This window comes from Prionailurus bengalensis, chromosome B3 (genome assembly GCF_016509475.1).
Source record: "Prionailurus bengalensis isolate Pbe53 chromosome B3, Fcat_Pben_1.1_paternal_pri, whole genome shotgun sequence".
Lineage (NCBI taxonomy): Eukaryota > Metazoa > Chordata > Mammalia > Carnivora > Felidae > Prionailurus > Prionailurus bengalensis.
The window spans coordinates 138,801,248-138,819,958 of NC_057355.1; the positions used below are offsets into that span (position 1 = coordinate 138,801,248).

The 18,711-nt window shown below is 55.3% G+C and overlaps 1 protein-coding gene across 5 annotated transcripts in view; it reads right to left on the reverse strand.

Annotated features, from left to right (window-relative positions):
- Positions 1–18,711, reverse strand: part of SYNE3 (spectrin repeat containing nuclear envelope family member 3) — a 99,536-nt gene that overhangs the window by 13,163 nt on the left and 67,662 nt on the right. For 4 of the 5 annotated variants that reach the window (XR_006293488.1, XR_006293491.1, XR_006293490.1 and 1 more), the window contains exons 10-17: positions 18,267–18,410; positions 17,251–17,385; positions 14,038–14,199; positions 13,705–13,877; positions 13,146–13,275; positions 11,734–11,892; positions 8,388–8,537; positions 7,352–7,390 (exon numbers count right to left, since the gene is read on the reverse strand). Coding sequence is in view for 1 of the 5 variants with exons in the window: in XM_043556957.1 (XP_043412892.1) it covers positions 7,352–7,390; positions 8,388–8,537; positions 11,734–11,892; positions 13,146–13,275; positions 13,705–13,877; positions 14,038–14,199; positions 17,251–17,385; positions 18,267–18,410 (1,092 nt within the window). In the remaining 4 variants the exon portion in view is untranslated. The remainder of the gene's footprint in view (positions 1–7,351; positions 7,391–8,387; positions 8,538–11,733; positions 11,893–13,145; positions 13,276–13,704; positions 13,878–14,037; positions 14,200–17,250; positions 17,386–18,266; positions 18,411–18,711) is intronic. The other variant, XR_006293489.1, reaches the window with a different exon arrangement.

An 18,711-nucleotide genomic window follows, 5' to 3' on the forward strand; every position in this document is an offset into this window, starting at 1 on the left:
TGTTCTCGCTGTCTGACTGTTCCGCCAAACGCCCTGACCACAACGCCCAGGCCCAGATGTCGGTTCTCCTCCCTGCCCACGGCCTCCCTGTGCTCTGGCACAGCTCCGGGACGTGGGCTCCCTGCGTCCATTTCACCAAGGATCTTTCACGAGCATCGTCCGGTGCCCGGGCTCCGCCCACCATCCTGCATGGGGTTCTCACAAGAAACAACTCAGCAACAACACCGACAACGACAGTCACCCTGGGCCCGCGTTGTCAGTCAGCCTGGGCCTGTCGGATCTGGTCCCACCCTGACCTGGGGCCCCGCGTGTAGAAGTCACGCTGTGTCACCTCTGGGGCTTTCAGGGGCTTTCCTGGGAGCTGGCTGGGGCTCGTGTGCTGGGCCAGCACCCAGAGTGATGGGCAGGGGCCAGCTTTTCTCTGGCAATTCAAGATGGGCCAGTCCCTAGGCCTCCAGGAAGCCCTCACTAGCCATTTGTCTAGTCCCTGAAGGTCCCTCTTGGGACCCTCTTGGACTGCAGCGCCCCGTGCTGGCTGGCTTCCTCCCTGGGTTCCCCTCAGGAGGGGGCTGTGCGTGGGGCCCACTGCATTTCCCTGGCTGCACCAGTGAGTCTTAGGGAGACCAGGGTTTCCCGGGCCAGGGCCTGCTCACAATGCCTGTGATAATTTCTTCACTAATGGCTCAGTCCTGGAGCCCAAGATTCACTCCCGTGAGAATTCAGAGGCTCTGGATAGTTGCCCCATGGGAACAAGATGGCAGTGGCTGGGGTGGGGCTGGGTTCGTTGTATCTCCTCCCTGGGGTGGCTCTGCACGTGACAGTCAGGCCATAGAACTGTATTTTTCCAGAACCTTGAGTTGGTTTTGGAGAGGGATGGGAGATGAGGCCGTCGGAGCTGGCCTTTTGGAGGTGGTTTAGGTAATTGGTGGGAAGTTCCTCTGGATGGAATGACTGGAGATTTTGTTATTACTCAAGCAAGGACAGAGCCTCATTTGGGAACAGATGTATGGCCATATGGCTCATTTCTCTTCCCTTTCCCTCCCTTCCTACCCTCACGATTTCTCATCTAAGAGCCATCATGACCAGGCTCTGAGCTTAGGACCAGAACCAAGGTCGGCGAGGGTCTAGGATGACCCGGAGGCGTCCGGCTTGGGAAAGTGGGTGGTCATGATGCTGTCCACTGATACGGGGACTGGGGTTTGTTTGGGTGCAGGGAATACAGTGAGGTCAGCTTTGGACATGCTGCGTCCGAGGGTCTAGAGGACTCCTGGGTAGACGTCCAGCAGGTGATTGGGACTTTGGGGCTGAAGGCAGAAGGGAGACCTGGCCTGGAGAGATGGACCTGAGGGGCCCAGAGTCAGGGAACAAAGCCACGGTAGCAGAAGGAACCATCCAGGTGAGTCATGGGGAGAAAGAGGCCGCAGAAAACCCCATGATACATAAAACCACTGAAGAAAGAGGCACTGTACTTCAGTGTTTCTAAGCAGCGCCCGCAGATTACTTGTTAATTACAAAAGAAATGACGGCGCTGTCCAGGGGACAAGCCCAGCAGCCACCCCCTTAATCACGTGCTCAGAGTTAGCATCAGGGATGCTGGGGCCCTACCGACACCGGGGGTCTCCCAGGAAGATGCGCTAAGAGCCCAACATCACCCGTGACGTTCCTGCCAGAAATGCACAACCTGACTCCAATCACAAGCACGTATCAGGGAAACATACTTTGAGGGACATTCCATCACATCTCTGACCTGTGCCCAAGGTCAAGAAAAACTGAGGGATACCTCTAGCCTAGAGGAAAGAAAAGACATGCAGCAACTGAATGCAATGGGTGATCCTGGATTGGATCCCTCCCTGGGAAGAGAAGCCTATGAGAAAGACCCGAAATGGAATACTAAGACGATGGCGTATTACTCCGTGACCAAAGGAAAGGAGTTCTCGAGCAACAAAGAAACCCGTGCAGGAATCTCAGATGCGTGTTATTGAGTGAAAGAAGCCAATCTGAGAAGGCTACGGACTGATTCCAACCGTATGACATTCTGGAAAAGACGAAACTATAATGACAGTAAAAAGATCGGCGGTTGCCAGGGGACGGGTGGGTGGAGCCCGGAGGAGTTTTGCGGGCGGCGAAGCTGTTCCGTGTGACACACCACGGTGGATACGTGCTATTACACATTTGTCCAAATCCATAGAATGTATGATGCAAAAAGTGAACCCCAGAAAACCCTAAACTATGGGCTTTAGTTAACAGTGATGAGCCAGTGGAGATTCATCGACTGTAACCAATCTATCAGACTGATGCAAGATGTGAATAGTAAGGGAAACGGAAGAGGGGTAGAGGAGAGGGGCTACCTGGGAACCCTCTGTAGGATCTGCTGAGTTCTTCTGGTAAACCTAAAACTGTTCCAAAGCCAAAATGCCCATTAATTTTTTAGAAGGCCATTGAGGCACCTTTGCAAATCCCTTGACTAGGGACTCTGTGTTAAGTAATCGGATGTCATCAACACTGAGTCTTATCCACACTGATTCTGACCACGGAAATAATAAAACAAGGAGAGAGGGCCCCACGATGGAGTGTGAGGACGGCCAGAGCGGCTGTGGGCGGGGAGTGTGGTCACCCATCCAGGCTGCCCAGAGGCCAGCTGCGTGGAGGGCAGAAACACAGCCACTGGGCTTACTGAACAGGCAGCTACCTCACGGGGGTGAGCTTCAGAGGAGTGGGGGGCGGGGAATCAGAAGGCAGGCGGGCTGGGTGACGGAAGGATAAAGACAGAGTAAATACAGGTGACAGTTGTCTGGATTTCTGAAGTCAAAGACAAGTTTCAAACACTTGATGTCTGAAGAGTTAATGCTGATTCTTTCACACATCAGCGATGGCCAGTGGCTTCTAGGCTTGGCAGACGGACAGACACACAGGGCCCTGGGACAACACAACACGTGGGTCGAGGCCTGTCCCGGGCTCTCTCCTGTGGAAGCTCAAAGACCGCACTGCCCCAGCAAGGCCCAGCCCTTTGACGAAGGAAGGGCCAAATTTAGCCCCCAAAGTTGCACAGTGAATCACAAGAAGAACAATGTCAAGTCACATCTCCTCTGTTCCGGTCCCAACAGGGCCCGTTGTCACATATGGAGAAGGGGGGGCCAGAGGCCGTGCTTCTCCCACTAAAAAGGAGAAGGTGGTCGTGAGGGGCAAAGACCGGACACGTGAGTGTTCGAGAGCAGCGCCTGGCACCCAGGAGAGATTTTTTTAAAAAATCACAGTCATCGTGAGAGAGAGTTCCCCTCTAACCTGGAAAACTCAGTAACGCTTCCTTAGATGTGGTATCTGAGTATTTCGCGTGATCGAAGGTGCCCACTGTGAGGCGGGTCATGATTTCACACGCCACTAAGAAAGGAAACAACCGTGACGGAGGGTCCGACTGGAGCCCCCCACAAAGCTGGGAAGCCGGGGGGCTGCGCCTTCAACATCAGGGAGATCGAGAGCAAGTCCCACGTCACGGAAAGGGGAAGCGAGGAAATACGACGCGTTATCTTGGCACTGGGTGGAGGGAGGGGGGTAAGACTCTTCCCCGAGAATGTGAGTCCCTGGAGCTCCCGGGGGCTGGGTGTCGGAATCCACGCGGTCGCCGTGGGCCGAAGGAAAACACAACAGAATGCCGCCCTGCCAGCAAAGATTTTCGATTTCGAGAAATCTCAGGTGGATAGTGTCCTGGGTGGTGGAGGGAAGCAAACCCAAATCCTCACGGGAAGAACTCGATCGTAATAAGTCACCCGGATTCCAGAAATGTGAAAATGTGAAACGTCACGATGAGCCTTAGAACCTACGAAATGCGATCCAGTAAATAAAATGCTCGCCATCTGGGTCCCCATCCCGAGAGGCCACAGCGTGCATGGGAGGGCGGTGTTTGCTCTCCACTCCTGCAAAACGGCACGCTGGCTGTGGCCCGGTTCACCCAGGCCGAAGAGACACATTTGCAAATCTGTGCTTGGACACAAAGTTTGTCTCAAGTAGACTACACCACTGCCCTGGGCGGATGCGGGAAGACGGTCCCCTCACGGCCCACGTGCAACTTAAAAAGCAATTACAGGGCGCCCGGGTGGCTCAGTTCGTTGGGCATCTGACTGCGGCTCGGGTCATGATCTCGCCGTTCCCAAGTTCGAGCCCCACATCGGGCTCTATGCCAACAGCTCAGAGCCCGGAGCCTGCTTCGGATTCTGTGTCTCCCTCTCTCTCTCTGCCCTTCCCCGCACTCACACTCTGTTTCTCTCTCTCTCAAAAATAAATAAACACTTACAAAAAGTAAGAAAGAAAAAAAAAAAAAAGCAGTTACATTTCATGTGCTCAATGCTGCAGGCAAACGTATCCGGGGGCACTGAGCTGGCGAGGGCGTAGGCAGGCTGCAAATTTAATAAATCTTAATTACCGTGTTTATACAAACAAACAGGCTGAAGCCATTGACGTAGTTGGAGCTTCCAGTGACTTTGTGCAGAGAGAAAAAAAAAAAAGTGCAGAGAACCAACTGCTCATAAATAATTAGCTTTGGGGCAGTTTTTTTTTTTTTCTCTTGGACTAAAAATAACATATGAAATGTTTTTTAAGGCGGCCAGATTACAGCCTCTGAAGACGGCACTGTCACCCTGTCAGCGTGTGTGTGTATATGCGTCTGTGTGCACACACACGGGCCGCAGAAACAACACAAGAAGCACACCCAAGGGAGGGGTCTCCCCCCCCCCAGGGGTGTCATTGTTCCCTTTGTTCTCCGAGGGATATAAGCAGGGGCGGCGTCTGCAAAGTCTTCAGGGTCCTCATTTACCTGGCCATCGAGAACCTACTATGCGCAGGGTTACAAGGACTCTGTCCACCATCAGCTTGGCGGACCCTCGTTGTGCTCCTTGGAGAGCGTGGCTAAGTGGCTCGTCGACAGTCACGCACGCTAATGGTGGATCCGAGATTCGAATCCGGTGCGTCCAGCTGTGGTTCTCGAAGCGGGGTCCCAGGCCAGCAGCGTCAGCGTCACGTGGGAACTTGCTAGGGATGCAGATTCTTGGGCCGTCTCCGCCCTAGTGGACCAAAAACTCAGGGTGGGACCCAGAAATCTGTGCCTAAGCTGTCGCATAGATGAGCCCGAGATGGCCTTGCAGGTTGCTTCTTTCCTGGCGGGCGGGCTTCACGAAAGCCAGGTGGCCAGCTGCAAACTCAGATTGTTACACATCCGATTCTTTTATGTTACTATTATTTATTTTTTTTTTAACTTTGTAAAGTTTACCTATTTTGAGAAAGAGATGCATGAACGGGGTAGGGGCAGAGAGAGAGGGCAGAGAGAGAGAGAATCCCAAGCAGAACCCCAAGATCATGACCTGAGCCAAAATCAAGAGTTGGACGCTTAACCGACGGAGACCCCCAGGCGCCCCCACGCATCTGATTATTTTGCACAGAGCCCGGATATGCGTGTCTTTTAGCCATTTAGAGCCTGCCCGTTTCGCATACCCCACAAAGCCGTGCCCAGTATCTGCCAGCCGCAGATAAGACACGACCTGTAGCTATGAGGACCCCAGGCCACCTTTGCCCTTTAGAGCCCCGGCCTCAGAGACGTGCCGTTCCTCCCAGCCAGGACGTGTTTGCAGTCTACCAGGGCAGGACTTCGCTCTTGTGATCACTGATGGGTCCCGAGTGCCCACATCAGTCCTTGGCCCGGTCAGCACTCAGTAAATACTTGTGGAGCGAATGACGGACAGCAAATGAGCTGTGGCTGAGCCCCGAATGATAGGGCTGTAGACATTCCACGCTAAGCCAATCGCAGGCTGCCAGGAAACAGCCTGCTCGGGAGGCCTGGCCTCCCCCAGCCAAGTGTCCCCCGGCTCAGAAACATTTAGTGAGCACTCACTGTGTGCAAGGGATCAGGGGACCCAGACAGGACTCCTCTGGGTTCCCCCTGGGAGCTCCAGATGGGGGCTCCCCAGTGCAGGGCTTAAAAGTATGGAAGCCCCCGGAAGCCACCGGGCTTCCTGATGGCCTTGCACATTTCTCGAGGAGGCTCTCTGTCATTCTAAATGAGGGGGGGGATCCAGGGCTACAGTCTCCCTGAAGGACTTCTACAAATGACAGTTCACATGATCTTCAGAATTCATTCACGACGAAAGTCGGCACTGATAATTCCATTTTACAGATGGGGAAAGTCAAGCCCCAAGAGGCAAAGCCACTTGCCCGAAGCCACCAAGCTAGTTGACGCTGGGCCCCAAGCACAGCGTTGGTCTCGTGACCGCCCGACCCAGTCCACAGGACACCCGCTCTCCTACGGACGTGAGACACAAAAACCCGCTGGAGACCAAGAAGAAATCCCAGCGTGCAAAGCGCCCGGAAACCGATCCCATGGCATTAGGGACCTCGAGGAACCCAGGGCTCTTTGGAGCAGGCAGAGCCTGCTGAAGGCTCACTCTGTTCTGGGCCAGGGCTTGAAACGAGAGCTCCCTTGCAAAAGGAGACATCCATTCACATCGGGTTTTCCCTGAAGCAGGGACACCCGCCAGGCCCCAGGGATGCTTTCTCCAAGGCGCGGTGTGGAAAGTCCAGATGACGGCCTTGGGGCCACAGCCCAGAGACCACCCGGAAGCCACGTGCCTGTGCTGAAGGACTCATTCCGACCTTGCATTGCTCAGTTTCCCCATGCTTCCGTGAAGGCGGTGATGCCTCTTGGGTGTTGATGGTACCGTTAAATGAGATGCCCTCACCATGATTCAGCAGGATTTTCTGGCACACGGTGGATGGACGACACAGAGCGACTAAAGTAATAATGATTAGTACTCATGACTAGTGCTGCTCCCACGGTTACCACTTCGGCCTGCAAACGCCACAGGAGTGGCTCTGAGCGCTTCTCAGCGGGCGGAAGTGGAAACACCTTCCTCCTAGAGCACGCGAGGCACAACCCCCCTTCCCCCGTTACTCCCCCACTGGCCCCCGTGTGCCCAACCACCACTCAGGCGGCCACACGATCCAGTTGGCCTGGGGTGATCCAGGTCTCCTGGGACAGTCCTGGTTGACACCTGTTGTCACAACATAATTGTTAATAGCGTCCTTGTTCACTCCCCACCGCATCCTGGCGTGTGATGAAAAATTCCAGGGTCCCTCCTCTGTCATGCGTTTGTCACAGCTGAATACGTTCTGCACACACTCCTGAGGCCTCCCGAGGACCCCGGGGCCCGGCACAGCACAACACGGCCCGCAGCTCATTCCCCATAAATGTTCCTCAGACCTCGCGGAACCTTCCAGAAAGCCCAGGAGTCTGGCTGCAGCGTCACAGGCCTACCCACCTCCAGACGCCCTGCCCTCTAGCGTGTGGAGCAGATGGCAAACACCGTACCTTTTGGAATCCAGTCGGCTCCCCTGGAGAACTCTGTGTCTGTTATTTTCGGGAAGGAGAGGAAAAGGGGGGTGGGGGGGGGGAAGAAGTTAAGTGAGTGATACTCAAATCCCAGCAGAGCCTGTAATGGAATATTCATTTTGTCAGGGGAGTGTTTCTTTAAAACTTCTGGTCATCTGGACAGGCTGAACCAGCAGGTGATTCGATTTAATGAGCTTTTTAACGCACTTCAGGCCCAGGTGGGATTCCGTCTGGGAACCCCGGGCAGGCGGCGGCCACCTGGCTGGGACTGCGCTGACACCTAGTGGCCACGGCGGCCGTGGCGGGGACGGCAAAGCTAGAGCGCTGAAGCTTGGCGTCTGGGGCCTGAGGGCCCCCTCAGAGGCCGTCTCGACTGGCCCCCTCCTCGGGCTAACCCTGGTGCCTCAGTTTCCCCATCGCTTCTCGGGGGAATGACAACGGTGCCCCCTCCGTAGGGTTGCTATGGGGACACGGCATTTAATAAAGGCTGTTATTACTAGTTAGCTTTATCATCGTGTTGTGTGAGGACGCACAGGGACGCAAAGGGGGAAGGTGATGGTCCACAATCGCAGAGCAAATGGGTGGAGGATCCCAGGGCCCCGGGCCCCAGTCCAGCGTGCCCCTCCATGGTGCCTCCCACGGCAGGGCCTGTTTGAATGCTGGCTTACTAGCGCCACGGCCGTGGGAGTTCCGGCTCTCAGTCTCCCCTCTCCCTTTGGAGACTGGTGTAAGGACCTGAATGGGGTCATAAAGACTTCAGCTGAGCCGCTCCTCGAACGTGAACCGTGATGGTCGCTGCTGTCATTACCGGAAGCGCCAGCCTCACGGGGCGGCAGGATGGCCAGGTGACATGTTGGAAGTGAAGCACCTACGACCCGCGAGCCTCCATCACTCACTCCCGAGTTTAGCGTGTGGGGCAGAGAGGATGTGGCCCAGCTACGTCTCCCCAGGCGAGCTCGGGCTCAGCCATAGCCCCACCCCCGGGGCCTGGGACCTGCACACCCTTGGCACCTACCAGCAGGTGGCTGGAGTCCTTGAGCTTGGACTTGTACAGCATCCACCGGTAACGCAGGTCCTCGAGCTCGTCCGAGGACCCCCTCGCTGGCCCGACATGAAGGAGGTTCTCGAAGAGACGCTGACCTTCTGGAACCCGAGCCTGCAGCTCCTGTGGGGATAGGCAGTGTCACGTGCACCTTCCAAATGGCCCAGACGGCCCCACCTGCCTGGTAAGGAGGAGCCAATCGAATTTGTCTCGAGAGGCAGCTGAAGGAACCTGTAAAGTGAGAAACCCATCGTGCAAATTCAAGCCCAGGCCAGGCAGACGCTCTCTGGAATGCTACAGAAGGAACTCCTGCCTGAGGGGGGCAGGTGCACTGCTGACCTCCGTGGTCACTTCCGTCTCTGACATTCTAGAACCAAGTCCTCGGAGGGTTTGACACAAGAGTCACCATCAGGATAAGAGCCACCACGGTTGAACGTGCTTTTCTGTTGGCATTCTTAAGCCTGGCAGAGTGCTACTGGGAGCCGGCAGATTTTTCTATCACAATATAGTCCTGTGTCACCCCAGGGTGGCACTTGTTATCCTCAGGACTCCTGAGAGGTAGCGATGCGGGGGTAGGAGCAGGGCTGCAAATCTGAGCGTGTGGGTTTAAATTCTGGCCAAGGATCCTGCCTCCACCCCATCCTGCTGGCGGTGTGATATGGGCAGGTTGCGCAGCTTCTCAGAACCGACTAGAACGTGAACTCTTTAAGAGCAAGGAGGCCTAAACGGGGGCAGCCGCAAGTAACCTCTGATACGGCTGGAGTTGGATGGGGGTGGCGAGAAATGAGCGTCACAGCCAAATGAGAGACAAGAGGGACGCAAGGACTTCCTCATCGTAGGTAATTGGACCAAACTTCTCACCAAGGGCAAAGTATTAGAAACACTTAAGAGTCATCAAAGAGTTAACAAGAGAGCAAGACGCATCAGGCTAAACCCTGGGAAAGGGTGAAACCCAAAGAAGTAAGGCCGGTGTTCAGACCGGCTTTTGTCTGCAGGACATTTGTCGATCTGGAAGAAACAGTTGTGAAACAGATCACGCTTTGGGAAACCCCATGGGGCTATGGAGACAAAGGTCAAGGTCTGGGCTCTGCAGGGATAGAGACTTTGATAATCTGCTTCCCCTTTGGCTGAGATTCCTAAAGGTGAATCAGAAGTAAACTCACACTTGGGGCACCCGGGTGGCTCAGTCGGTTGAGCGTCTGACTTCAGCTCAGGTCATGATCTCACGGTCCGTGAGTTCGAGCCCTGCGTTGGGCTCTGTGCTGGCAGCTCAGAGCCTGGAGCCTGCTTCAGATTCTGTGTCCCCCTCTCTCTCTGTCCCTCCCCCACTTGAGCTCTGTCTCTCTCTCTCTCTCTCTCTCTCTCTCTCTCTCTCTCTCTCCCTGCCTCTCAAAAATAAAGAAACATAATAAAAAAAAAAAAAGAAAAAAGAAAAGAAGTAAATTCACACCTTGAGTGGACTAAAGTCCAGCCCAGGTCACCAGTGGTCCAGGGAGCCTCAAACTTTGAACTTGGACTCATTGGTTTCAGAACAATAAAGTCCTCCTTGCCTGGCAGTCACAAACAAAATTCTCTCTGGAGAAGAGGTGATCCTGAATCTCAAATTACCCCTACATCTATTTCGTCGAATGCAATGCCCAGCACACAATCAAAGCAGCCTCATATATACAAGACACTGATAACAAGAACAAGCAGAAACAACATGCAAAAGAAATGTTCCTAAAATGACTTGAGAATTATTAGATGCACTATAGAAAACAGCTACCGTGCTTGAAGAATTAGCAACCAGACTCAGCAGGGATCTGGAAGCTACAAAAAGTGACAGAGTAGCATTTCAAAAGAACCAGGTAGAAATTCTAGAACTGGCAAATGCAATATCAAAAGCGAAAGGCTTAACAGACATGTGTAATAGTGAATGAGACACAGTGAAAGAGAGAATTAGTAAACCGGAAGGTAGTGTAGAAAAACTCTCCAGAATGCAACAGGAAGAGAGAGGATGAACAAAACACAAGAGAAGGTAGGAGACATAGAGCCCACAGAGAGAAGGAATAACATGTGTCTAAGCAGCATCACAGCAGGAGAGGAGAAAGGGGATAAGGCAAAGGCAGTACGTTAGTATCAGAGAATGCTCTAGAATTTTCCGGAAAGACTCTAGACTACAGATTCCAGTATCCAGATGAATCCCAAGTAAGAAAACTAAAAAGACATCCAAACCCTAACATATCCTAATAAAACTGCAGAGAAGTAAGGAAAAAGAGAGGTTAAGCTGGGGCCCGGATGAGAAAGGCTTTGTGTGATACGTTTGGGAGGCTGGACTCTATACCGAAGGGTTTACATCAGGGGAAGGATAAAGTCACGTTCATGATGCTAAAGGTCACTCTAGCCGCGGAATGAGCCAGGACCTGGATGGCGGCCCATCAGGAAGAAAGAAGGCCAGCTGGGAGGCTATTGCCATAATCAAGGTCAAAAGTATCTAGAGTAACATAGTAAGAGGGGACAGAAACAAAAAATTCCCAGGAGGTGGAATCCAGGAGGGCTTGGTGACTATTTAGATTTGGGTGTGAAGGAGAAAGATCTGTGGTGGCCAGGACGCCCCCAGCCTGCCTCCCCGCCGTATTCATGACCTTTGCAATATGACTTTGAGTCCTTCCTACCAAGAGGTGGAGTCTGTTTTCCCTCCCCGTGAACGTGGGTTGGCCCTGTGACCCTTTTTGTCCAACGGAATCCAGGGCAAGTAATAACGCCAGTTCCGACTCGAGGCCTCAGAAGCCTCGAGTGCTCCCACTTGCCCTCTGAGACGACGCCTCTGCCACAAGAAGCCTGGGCTGTCCCACAAGAGGATGAGGGCTGTGCGGTCCGTCTCACGCTCATCTCCCACAGCCTGCCAGCCCCCCCAGAGTAGAGCCACCCAGCTGACCTATAACTGACAGCAAATAAGGGAGCCCAGCCAAGACCAGAAACTCTGCCCAGGTGAGCTCGGCCTAAATTGCCAACCTTCAGAACCATGAGGCAAATCACCGTTTGCCGTTTGAAAGCTCAACCTGATGGAAGGGTTTGTTACACAGCCACGGCTCGCCGACGGATAGGAGTCGCGATGAGGCGCGATATTGTCCAAGCTGGGGAATACAGAAGGAGGCTGAAGGAATGAATGGTTCTCCGAAAGTCCTTCGGAAATACGTGAGCCAAAAAAGTTTAGAGACTATTACTTATACACGGGTGAAAATGGCTCACAAGCCGCGTGTGTGCTTCTTTTTGAAGAACCCCCTGGTGGCGAACACATCCGTGCGTGCAAAAGGAGGGGCGTTTTGTGGCAACAAACCTGTAGCTTCGCTTCCCTGGCCCTCAGATCCCTGGCTGCGGCCATTCTCATCGCGATGATGCTAACCAGCTTGGCGTTTTCCACCTCTAACCACTGCTCAAAGTCCCTCAGGAGCTGGGAGTAACCTTCCCGGCTGCCTTCTTCCCGGAGCAGATTTGCCTGCAGGAATACACAGCACGACCGACCCATCAGAGGGGAAATCAGCCTACCGGCCACTTCAGAGGGGAAGTCAGCCTACTGGCCACGCATCCTGTGGCTTCCCTCTGAGGCAGAAGGTAGGGCTGAGGATGCCCAAAGGTGACGAGAGGGGCCTGGAGCCTGGAGAGGGAGGAATGTCTCTCTAGCCAACGAGGCCACGTTAGAAATTTAATTCTAATTCAGGTCCAGGGTCCTGCGCTGCCTCGGCCAGTGCTCAGCGCCCTCCTGGACCACCCCCCCGAGCCGCGACAACGGATCACCGTGGTCACCTGCTGGTCTCCTAGCGGCAGCCACCACCGTTCCTCACCAGGAAGGCTATCACAGTGGTTCCCCTTCCTCCACACCTGTCCCCCTCCGGGCTCTGTGGCCAGAGCGGCCGGTCTGAAATGCAAGTCCATTCAGCGAGGCCCTTGCCAGTGCCTACTGCGCCTCCTGTAAACCCTGACTTAATTGCCTGCGGTTCCCACTTCCTCGCTCCTCAAAATGTGCCCCGAAGCCCAGCGGCATGGGCGCCACCCGGGAGCTTCCAGAAATGCAGAATCCTGGGCCCTGCCCCAGACCTGCTGATCGGAAGGTGCGTTCTCCCACGATCGGGGTGCACGTGACCGCGTGCAAAGCTCTGCGCTGGGTCGGAAGTTCCCGCGGGTTGGAAGCGATTCTGTTTCACTCCCGGCTGCACCCCGGCTCCAAGTGCGGGCCCCAGGGCACAGTAACGCTCAGTGATTTGGGAAGGGGCGACACAAGGATACGTGGGAGAATGGGAGTGGAGGTGTCGTTTTCGAAGGACAGGGAAGGATGGGCCTTTTCAACGCGGTTCCTTTTTTTAAAAGCCGTCAGGAGAAGGGGTGAGCGATACGAGATGGTCGGGTTAGTTCTTTTGAACAGAATGCGGCTTATGACACACAAAAAAGGTACCCCTCTCGCGCGATTTCAGTTTGCAGTGTGGGGCCAGCAGGAAGCCGTCAGCCCTGCGAGGGGCGAGGTTTCCGAGGGGTGGGGACCTGTCTGCCCAAGCGACACTTCTGACCTTCCCCCTGGCCCGGGTCTGGGGCCTCTGAGTCCCTCTGTCCAGCGGCACACCCAGGAGAGGACACGGCCAAGTCCCGAGTTGAGCACGCGGCCGCAGGCAGGGAGGGGGCTTGGGGGAAGGCCACCCACCGTCCCTCCCTCCGGGTCTGCCGTCTCCCTGGAAGGCCCCCCCTGGGCAGACTCACCCGGCGGTGACGCCCGGAAAGAGGCTCCGCGGGATCGATGAGAAACCCAGTCTTCGGGATGTTGTTGGTGAAAATCGTTTTCTTCCCCGAGTCCACTTCCGTCCTCTGCAGCTGCTGGTTTCTGATGAGGCTGAGAAGACACCCAGCCCAGTCAGCGTGGCGCTGTGATGGGGACTCCCCGGGTCACAGAAGCAACAGACTGGGGGCACCACGGGGTAGGAGCCGAGTTCTGGGCCTCGCAAGGCAGTGACCATCCTTCGGGTTCGTCAGAACGTTCCCAAGGCTCCGGTTCCCTACTTGAGACCCGCGTCACCCTGCCGTTAAAGTGCACACGCCCATCGGCGCGGGGGAGGCCCAAGCCAGGAGGGGCTGCAGGCTGACCCCGCCCCCCCCAAGCCGGGACACCTCCCTGCTCCCACTGCTCCCGCTAGAATCGCCCCTGGGCCAGACTGGAGATACACGGGGGCACCTGACACCATGCTTCTACGGGCCCGCTGAGCTCTCCCCCTGGCAAAACGGGGGTGTCGCCTGAGACCAGCTCGGAGCGGGGGACCCTCACCTCAGCAGGCTTTCCTCCAGCAGCTTCAGAGCCTGCCACGACTGCACCAATTCCTCCAGCTCCTCCTGGACCAGAGCAGCCCCTTCCAGAGAAGACTTCTTCATCACCAGCCGGCCATAGGCTTCGACCAGGGGCAGCTGGGCCTCCTTCTCCGGGAATTCAGCCAGCAGCCTCTGAAGGACACACACGCACACACACACACACGCACACACACTCAGTGAGCTCTTGGGACAGGGGTCTCTTATTCCCCAGTGTGGGCTCTTTGGCCTCCCAAGCCTGCTTTTGGGGATGTAAGTGAAGGCACGGGCATCCCCGTGGGGAAAGCCATCCCACCTCGACTTCGACCTCCCGGGACTGGGCGTCCCACGGGCCCGCCTCCTCCTGGTGTGACTCCAGCTTCTGGGTGACCACGGCGATCCACTGTCTCAGCTCCAGCAGCTGGTGGCTGAAGGTGCAATGTTCCCGCACGCTCTGCTGACACCTGTCCATGAGGTCCTGCAGCACAGCCCAGGGGGCCCAGGGCGCTCTGAGTGCAGGCAAGGTGGGATCTCGAGCCACCCCATCCTGCAGGGCCCCCAGACCTTCCCTGGGGCAAGACGGCCCCCAGGGCTTCCCAGCCAGCGGGAACGTGAGACGCTGGTCCTCCCTTGTACACAGGACAGGGATTTACTCTGGCAAGACCAACTCTGGTTTAAAGTGTCTCTAAGCCTCTTATTTAAAAAAAATTTTTTTTAATGTTTATTTATTTTTGAGGCAGAGAGAGACAGAGCATGAACGGGGGCGGGGCAGAGAGAGAGAGGGAGACACAGAATCCGAAGCAGGCTCCAGGCTCTGAGCTGTCAGCACAGAGCCCGACGCGGGGCTTGAACTCACGAACCACAAGATCGTGACCTGAGCTGAAGCTGGACGCTTCACCGACTGAGCCACCCAGGTGCCCCTAAAGTGCCGCTAAGCCTTCTTAACTTTTATGTGGATGTTACCATGTCTGGACGAGGGTGTGGACGAGCTCCCGTCCACCACTGGCGTGGGTGTAAATCATATACCACTTGGGGAAACCAGAGGTCAGTATCTACTAAGACTGCACACAGGCATCCCTACGACCCAACCCTGTCGCCCCTGGGCAGACACCTAACAGATACAAACGTATCGTCACCAAAAGGCCCGCACGCGGTGTCGCTTGTAACAGGAAGAGACAGGAAAGCACCCGAGTGCCCGTCAGCAGAAGTATGGATGAATATGTTGAGGTATATTCACACGCTGGGATATTTTACAGCAGGAACAAGCGGTCTATGCAACAGTCATTATAATACAGCATTGCGGGTGAATTTACAGCCGGCGTGTGGACAGCTAGGAGCCAGACACACACAGAAAACCGTTCTGTGCGATTCAATTAAAATAACGTGTAAAGTCAGGCAAACCCAACCCAGGGTGTTCCAAGTCAAACATCAGGGTTGCCTTCAGGCACCAGGAGTGGCCGTGGGGGGGCCCCGAGGGGCTTGGGGGTTGGGGGAGCCAGTGTCCTTCTGTGTCATGATCTGGGTGCTGAGAACGTGGATGTGTCCAGTTTTTAAAAATGCATCGAACCGCACAGGGGAGATGTTCTCTTTTCTACATACGATGATGCTTCGATAGAGAGTTTTTGAAAATGGTCCTGCTTTTTTCCCCTCTCCTCTGGGTCAGCCCTTCCCAGCTCTCAGGCTGGGGCCTTGTTCTTCTCCGTCGTCAGGTAAGGAAGGGGCCTGTGCTCCTGGTCACCCAACCTGGGGCCCTCTGAGCCCCTCTCTCCCCACCCGCTGCAGGCCAGTCAGACCCCAGGGTCTGGCTGTGACCCCTGGCTTGGGCCACCACAGGCCCTGCCCTCCTTCATTCCAGACACCGGCTAACGCCCGCCCCTGGACACCAGGCCCCCTAGAACTGGGGAGACAGAGAGGGTGTGTCCCAACTCTCTGCCACAAACCAGTGATGAGGGCCTGAACAGTTACCTAAAAGTCCACTTCTCCGCACTGTCGCTACCATAGCCCCTGTCCCCATGCACCAATGTCAACCCCAATGCTTTCAATGGCCTCCGATTGCTTAGTGGGGTCTGTCTCCCCCGGGGGAAGACGGGAAAATGGCCTGGGCTGTGGGGAAAGGACTTATTAGAACTTACTAGGTTTAAAAAGCCCTGAGTGGGGCACCTGAGTGGCTCAGGAAATCTTGTGGGCGGTGGGGCAGTTCTGCGTTGTGGGAGCCGGATGAGGTCACCTGTCCCTCTCCCTGTATCTGCAGGGGTCACCCCTGCTCTATCATGGTCACAGCAACCAAAACCCCCTATGAGCTTCCAGGAAACGTGGCTCCACCGAGGGAGGCCCGTTGGTCTAAGCGATGCGTGAGGTCTAGATGAACTGATTTAACTCCACCTAATAAATTAGCAGCTAGTGGTCTCAAGGTGGAGGTGGGGGAGTAGAGAACTAGGAAGTCACCATCCCTGCCCTTTGGGGGCCCACAGAGCCCAGAGAAACAGCAAACACCAGCTTTAATGCCTCTATCCAATGATGAGCCAGATTGATCGTGATAATAGTTAATAAGTTAATAAGCATTAACTGAGTGTGATTAGTGGTTGCAGAACGCTAACATTCCAGTTCAATCGCGCTCTTTAATTATTGCCTAAACACTTCTTCAAGGAAGCATTGTCCCCCTTTTATTACTGTGTCGCTCAAGGCTTTTAATTTCTTTTTTATTTTTTAAAGTGTATTCATTTTGAGAGAGGGGGAGAGAGAGAGCGCGCGAGCAGGGGAGGGGCAGAGAGAGGGAGACAGAGAATGCCGAGCAGACTCCGTGCTATCAATGTGTAGCCCAGTTCGGGGCTCGAACTCACGAACCGTGAGATCATGCCCTGAGCGGAAACCAAGGGTCCGGACGTTCAACCAACGGAACCACCCAGGTGCCCCCAGCCTAGGTTTTCTTGAGGTGTGGCTGCCCGAGAGGCGGCTCCACAATCCCCAGGGCACTTGTTACAAATGCAGACTCCCGGGACCCCATCTGAATCACTTAAATTTGTCCTCAGGCCAGTTTTGAAGAAGCCTGCGCCAGCACCACCCCCCCCCCCCCCCATTCCATTCCCAGGGCTCAAAGGGCCCGGGTGGCCACTAGAGGGCGCCGCAGAGGAGGCTCCCAGCCGCCGGGGTGCAACTTTCAACCCGCTCTTAACGTGGCTTACCTACCCCCACGCCCACTGCACCCGGGGCTGTTAGCCTGTTCTGTCCCTTGGCCTCCGGGCACACCTGGAATTGTATATGAGTTTGTTGTTTTGCGGACTCACGGTCCATCTCCCCACTGGAATATAACCCTGGGGAGCGGGGCTTTGGCTGTCGGCCTGGTGCCAGCCTTCATCCTCGGGGCCCAGAACCCCCCCACCCCCCACCCCCGCCATAGGGGACATGCTCACTACTCATCTGCTGAATGGGTGAGTGAGGGAAGAAAGGAAGGGAAAAAGAAAACAGAAAGGTTTGAAGGAATGCAGGAAGAAAAGGCAGAGAGCGTAGGATCCCAGGCGCCTGGTTTTACCTCCAGAGACCTCTGCAGGGCCTGGTAGTCGGCAGAAAGCTGCTCCATTTTGTGCTGGTGGGTGGGGTTCCCCTGGACGAGAGGCCTCACGGCCTCCATCTGTGCCCCAAGGTCCAGCCCCTCTTCCCGCAGCCCCTGCAGCAAAAAGGAGCAAGTGTGGCCGTCCCGTTTATCTCCTGTCGTGGGAGCTGATGGGGGGAGGGGGGCTCCGAGTAGGGGAGCTTGGGAAGGTCCCGGCAAGATGGGGCTCCCCCACCCCAGTGGCGGCACCATAGGGCCATCTGATGGGCCTACTCTCAGAGCTGGTGAGACTTTTTAAAAGGAGACAGAAATAGTCTGGGACACCCTGGAAACAAACGGTTACGGCCTGGAAGGCATCTCTGGGGAGGGGGGCGGGGGTCAAACTCCCGCCTGGATTCTTACCTGATGACCCCCTCTCCTCGTGAAGAATCACGCCCCAACTTCAGTTTTAAAGCCCCCGGACACACCATTTTTAACGTCTTCCCAAGAACCCTCTCAATGTACGTATGAAGTCAAAAGTGCTTGACTTTTAACAGGGTAATTGTATCACACGCATTTAAAATCCTGCAACCTCCTTATCCAGCCAATCATTATTGACCAATCTGCCTACGGACAGTCTGCCTGCGTTTTAACACATTTATTCTCGCTTCCAAAATCAGATCATTTAACTGAAGGCCTCTGTACTCATCAGGAACACTTTTAGAGCAGAGCAATTTTAAAACCGAATACCAACATGACATTTGGCAGCGACAGAGTAAACAGAAGTGTAGCTGACCTTTTCCTGAGGCTCAAGAATTCGCCGTCTGCAGGTACTAAAGGTCCCGCAGAGGCCAGAAGCCACCAGATCAATCTAGCAGAGATCTGGACAAAAGGTCAGACCTCAGGCGAGGGGCTCGGCGGCCGCTGTTTTGCCAGTTACTGCTGCAAGAGGGGAGCTGCCTAGAGACGCAGCTGAGCACCTGAACGGGGCCACCCGGGCCCCACAAAGCCCTTACCTGCAACCTGGAGAGCTGGGTCTGTTTCCTAGGAAGGTCCTGCTGAAGCCCGTTCTCAGCTCGGACCCTGCCTTGGAGGTCCGACAGCTTCTTCTGTAGGGGCTCGAAAGCAGCCCCAAAATCTTGGTGCTGAGCCAGCAGGCTCTGCAGAGACACACAACGGACAGCACACAGATTACAGGCACCCTGTACGACCGGCCACTCACCACCAAACTCCGGCCTTCTCCCGGCCGGCTCATATCCACTCCGGCATCACCCCCTCCAGGAAGCCTTCCCGGAGCCCTTGCTGGGGTTGGACGCCCCTCCTTGGAATCACCGTGGCGTCCTCACCGTGACAGTTGCTCTGCTCCCTAGCACAGAACTGCATCTCCTAATACGTACACACCAGATCCCGCCAGAGGCCTGTTTTTGTCAATAAAGTTTCATTGGGATACGGCCACGCCCA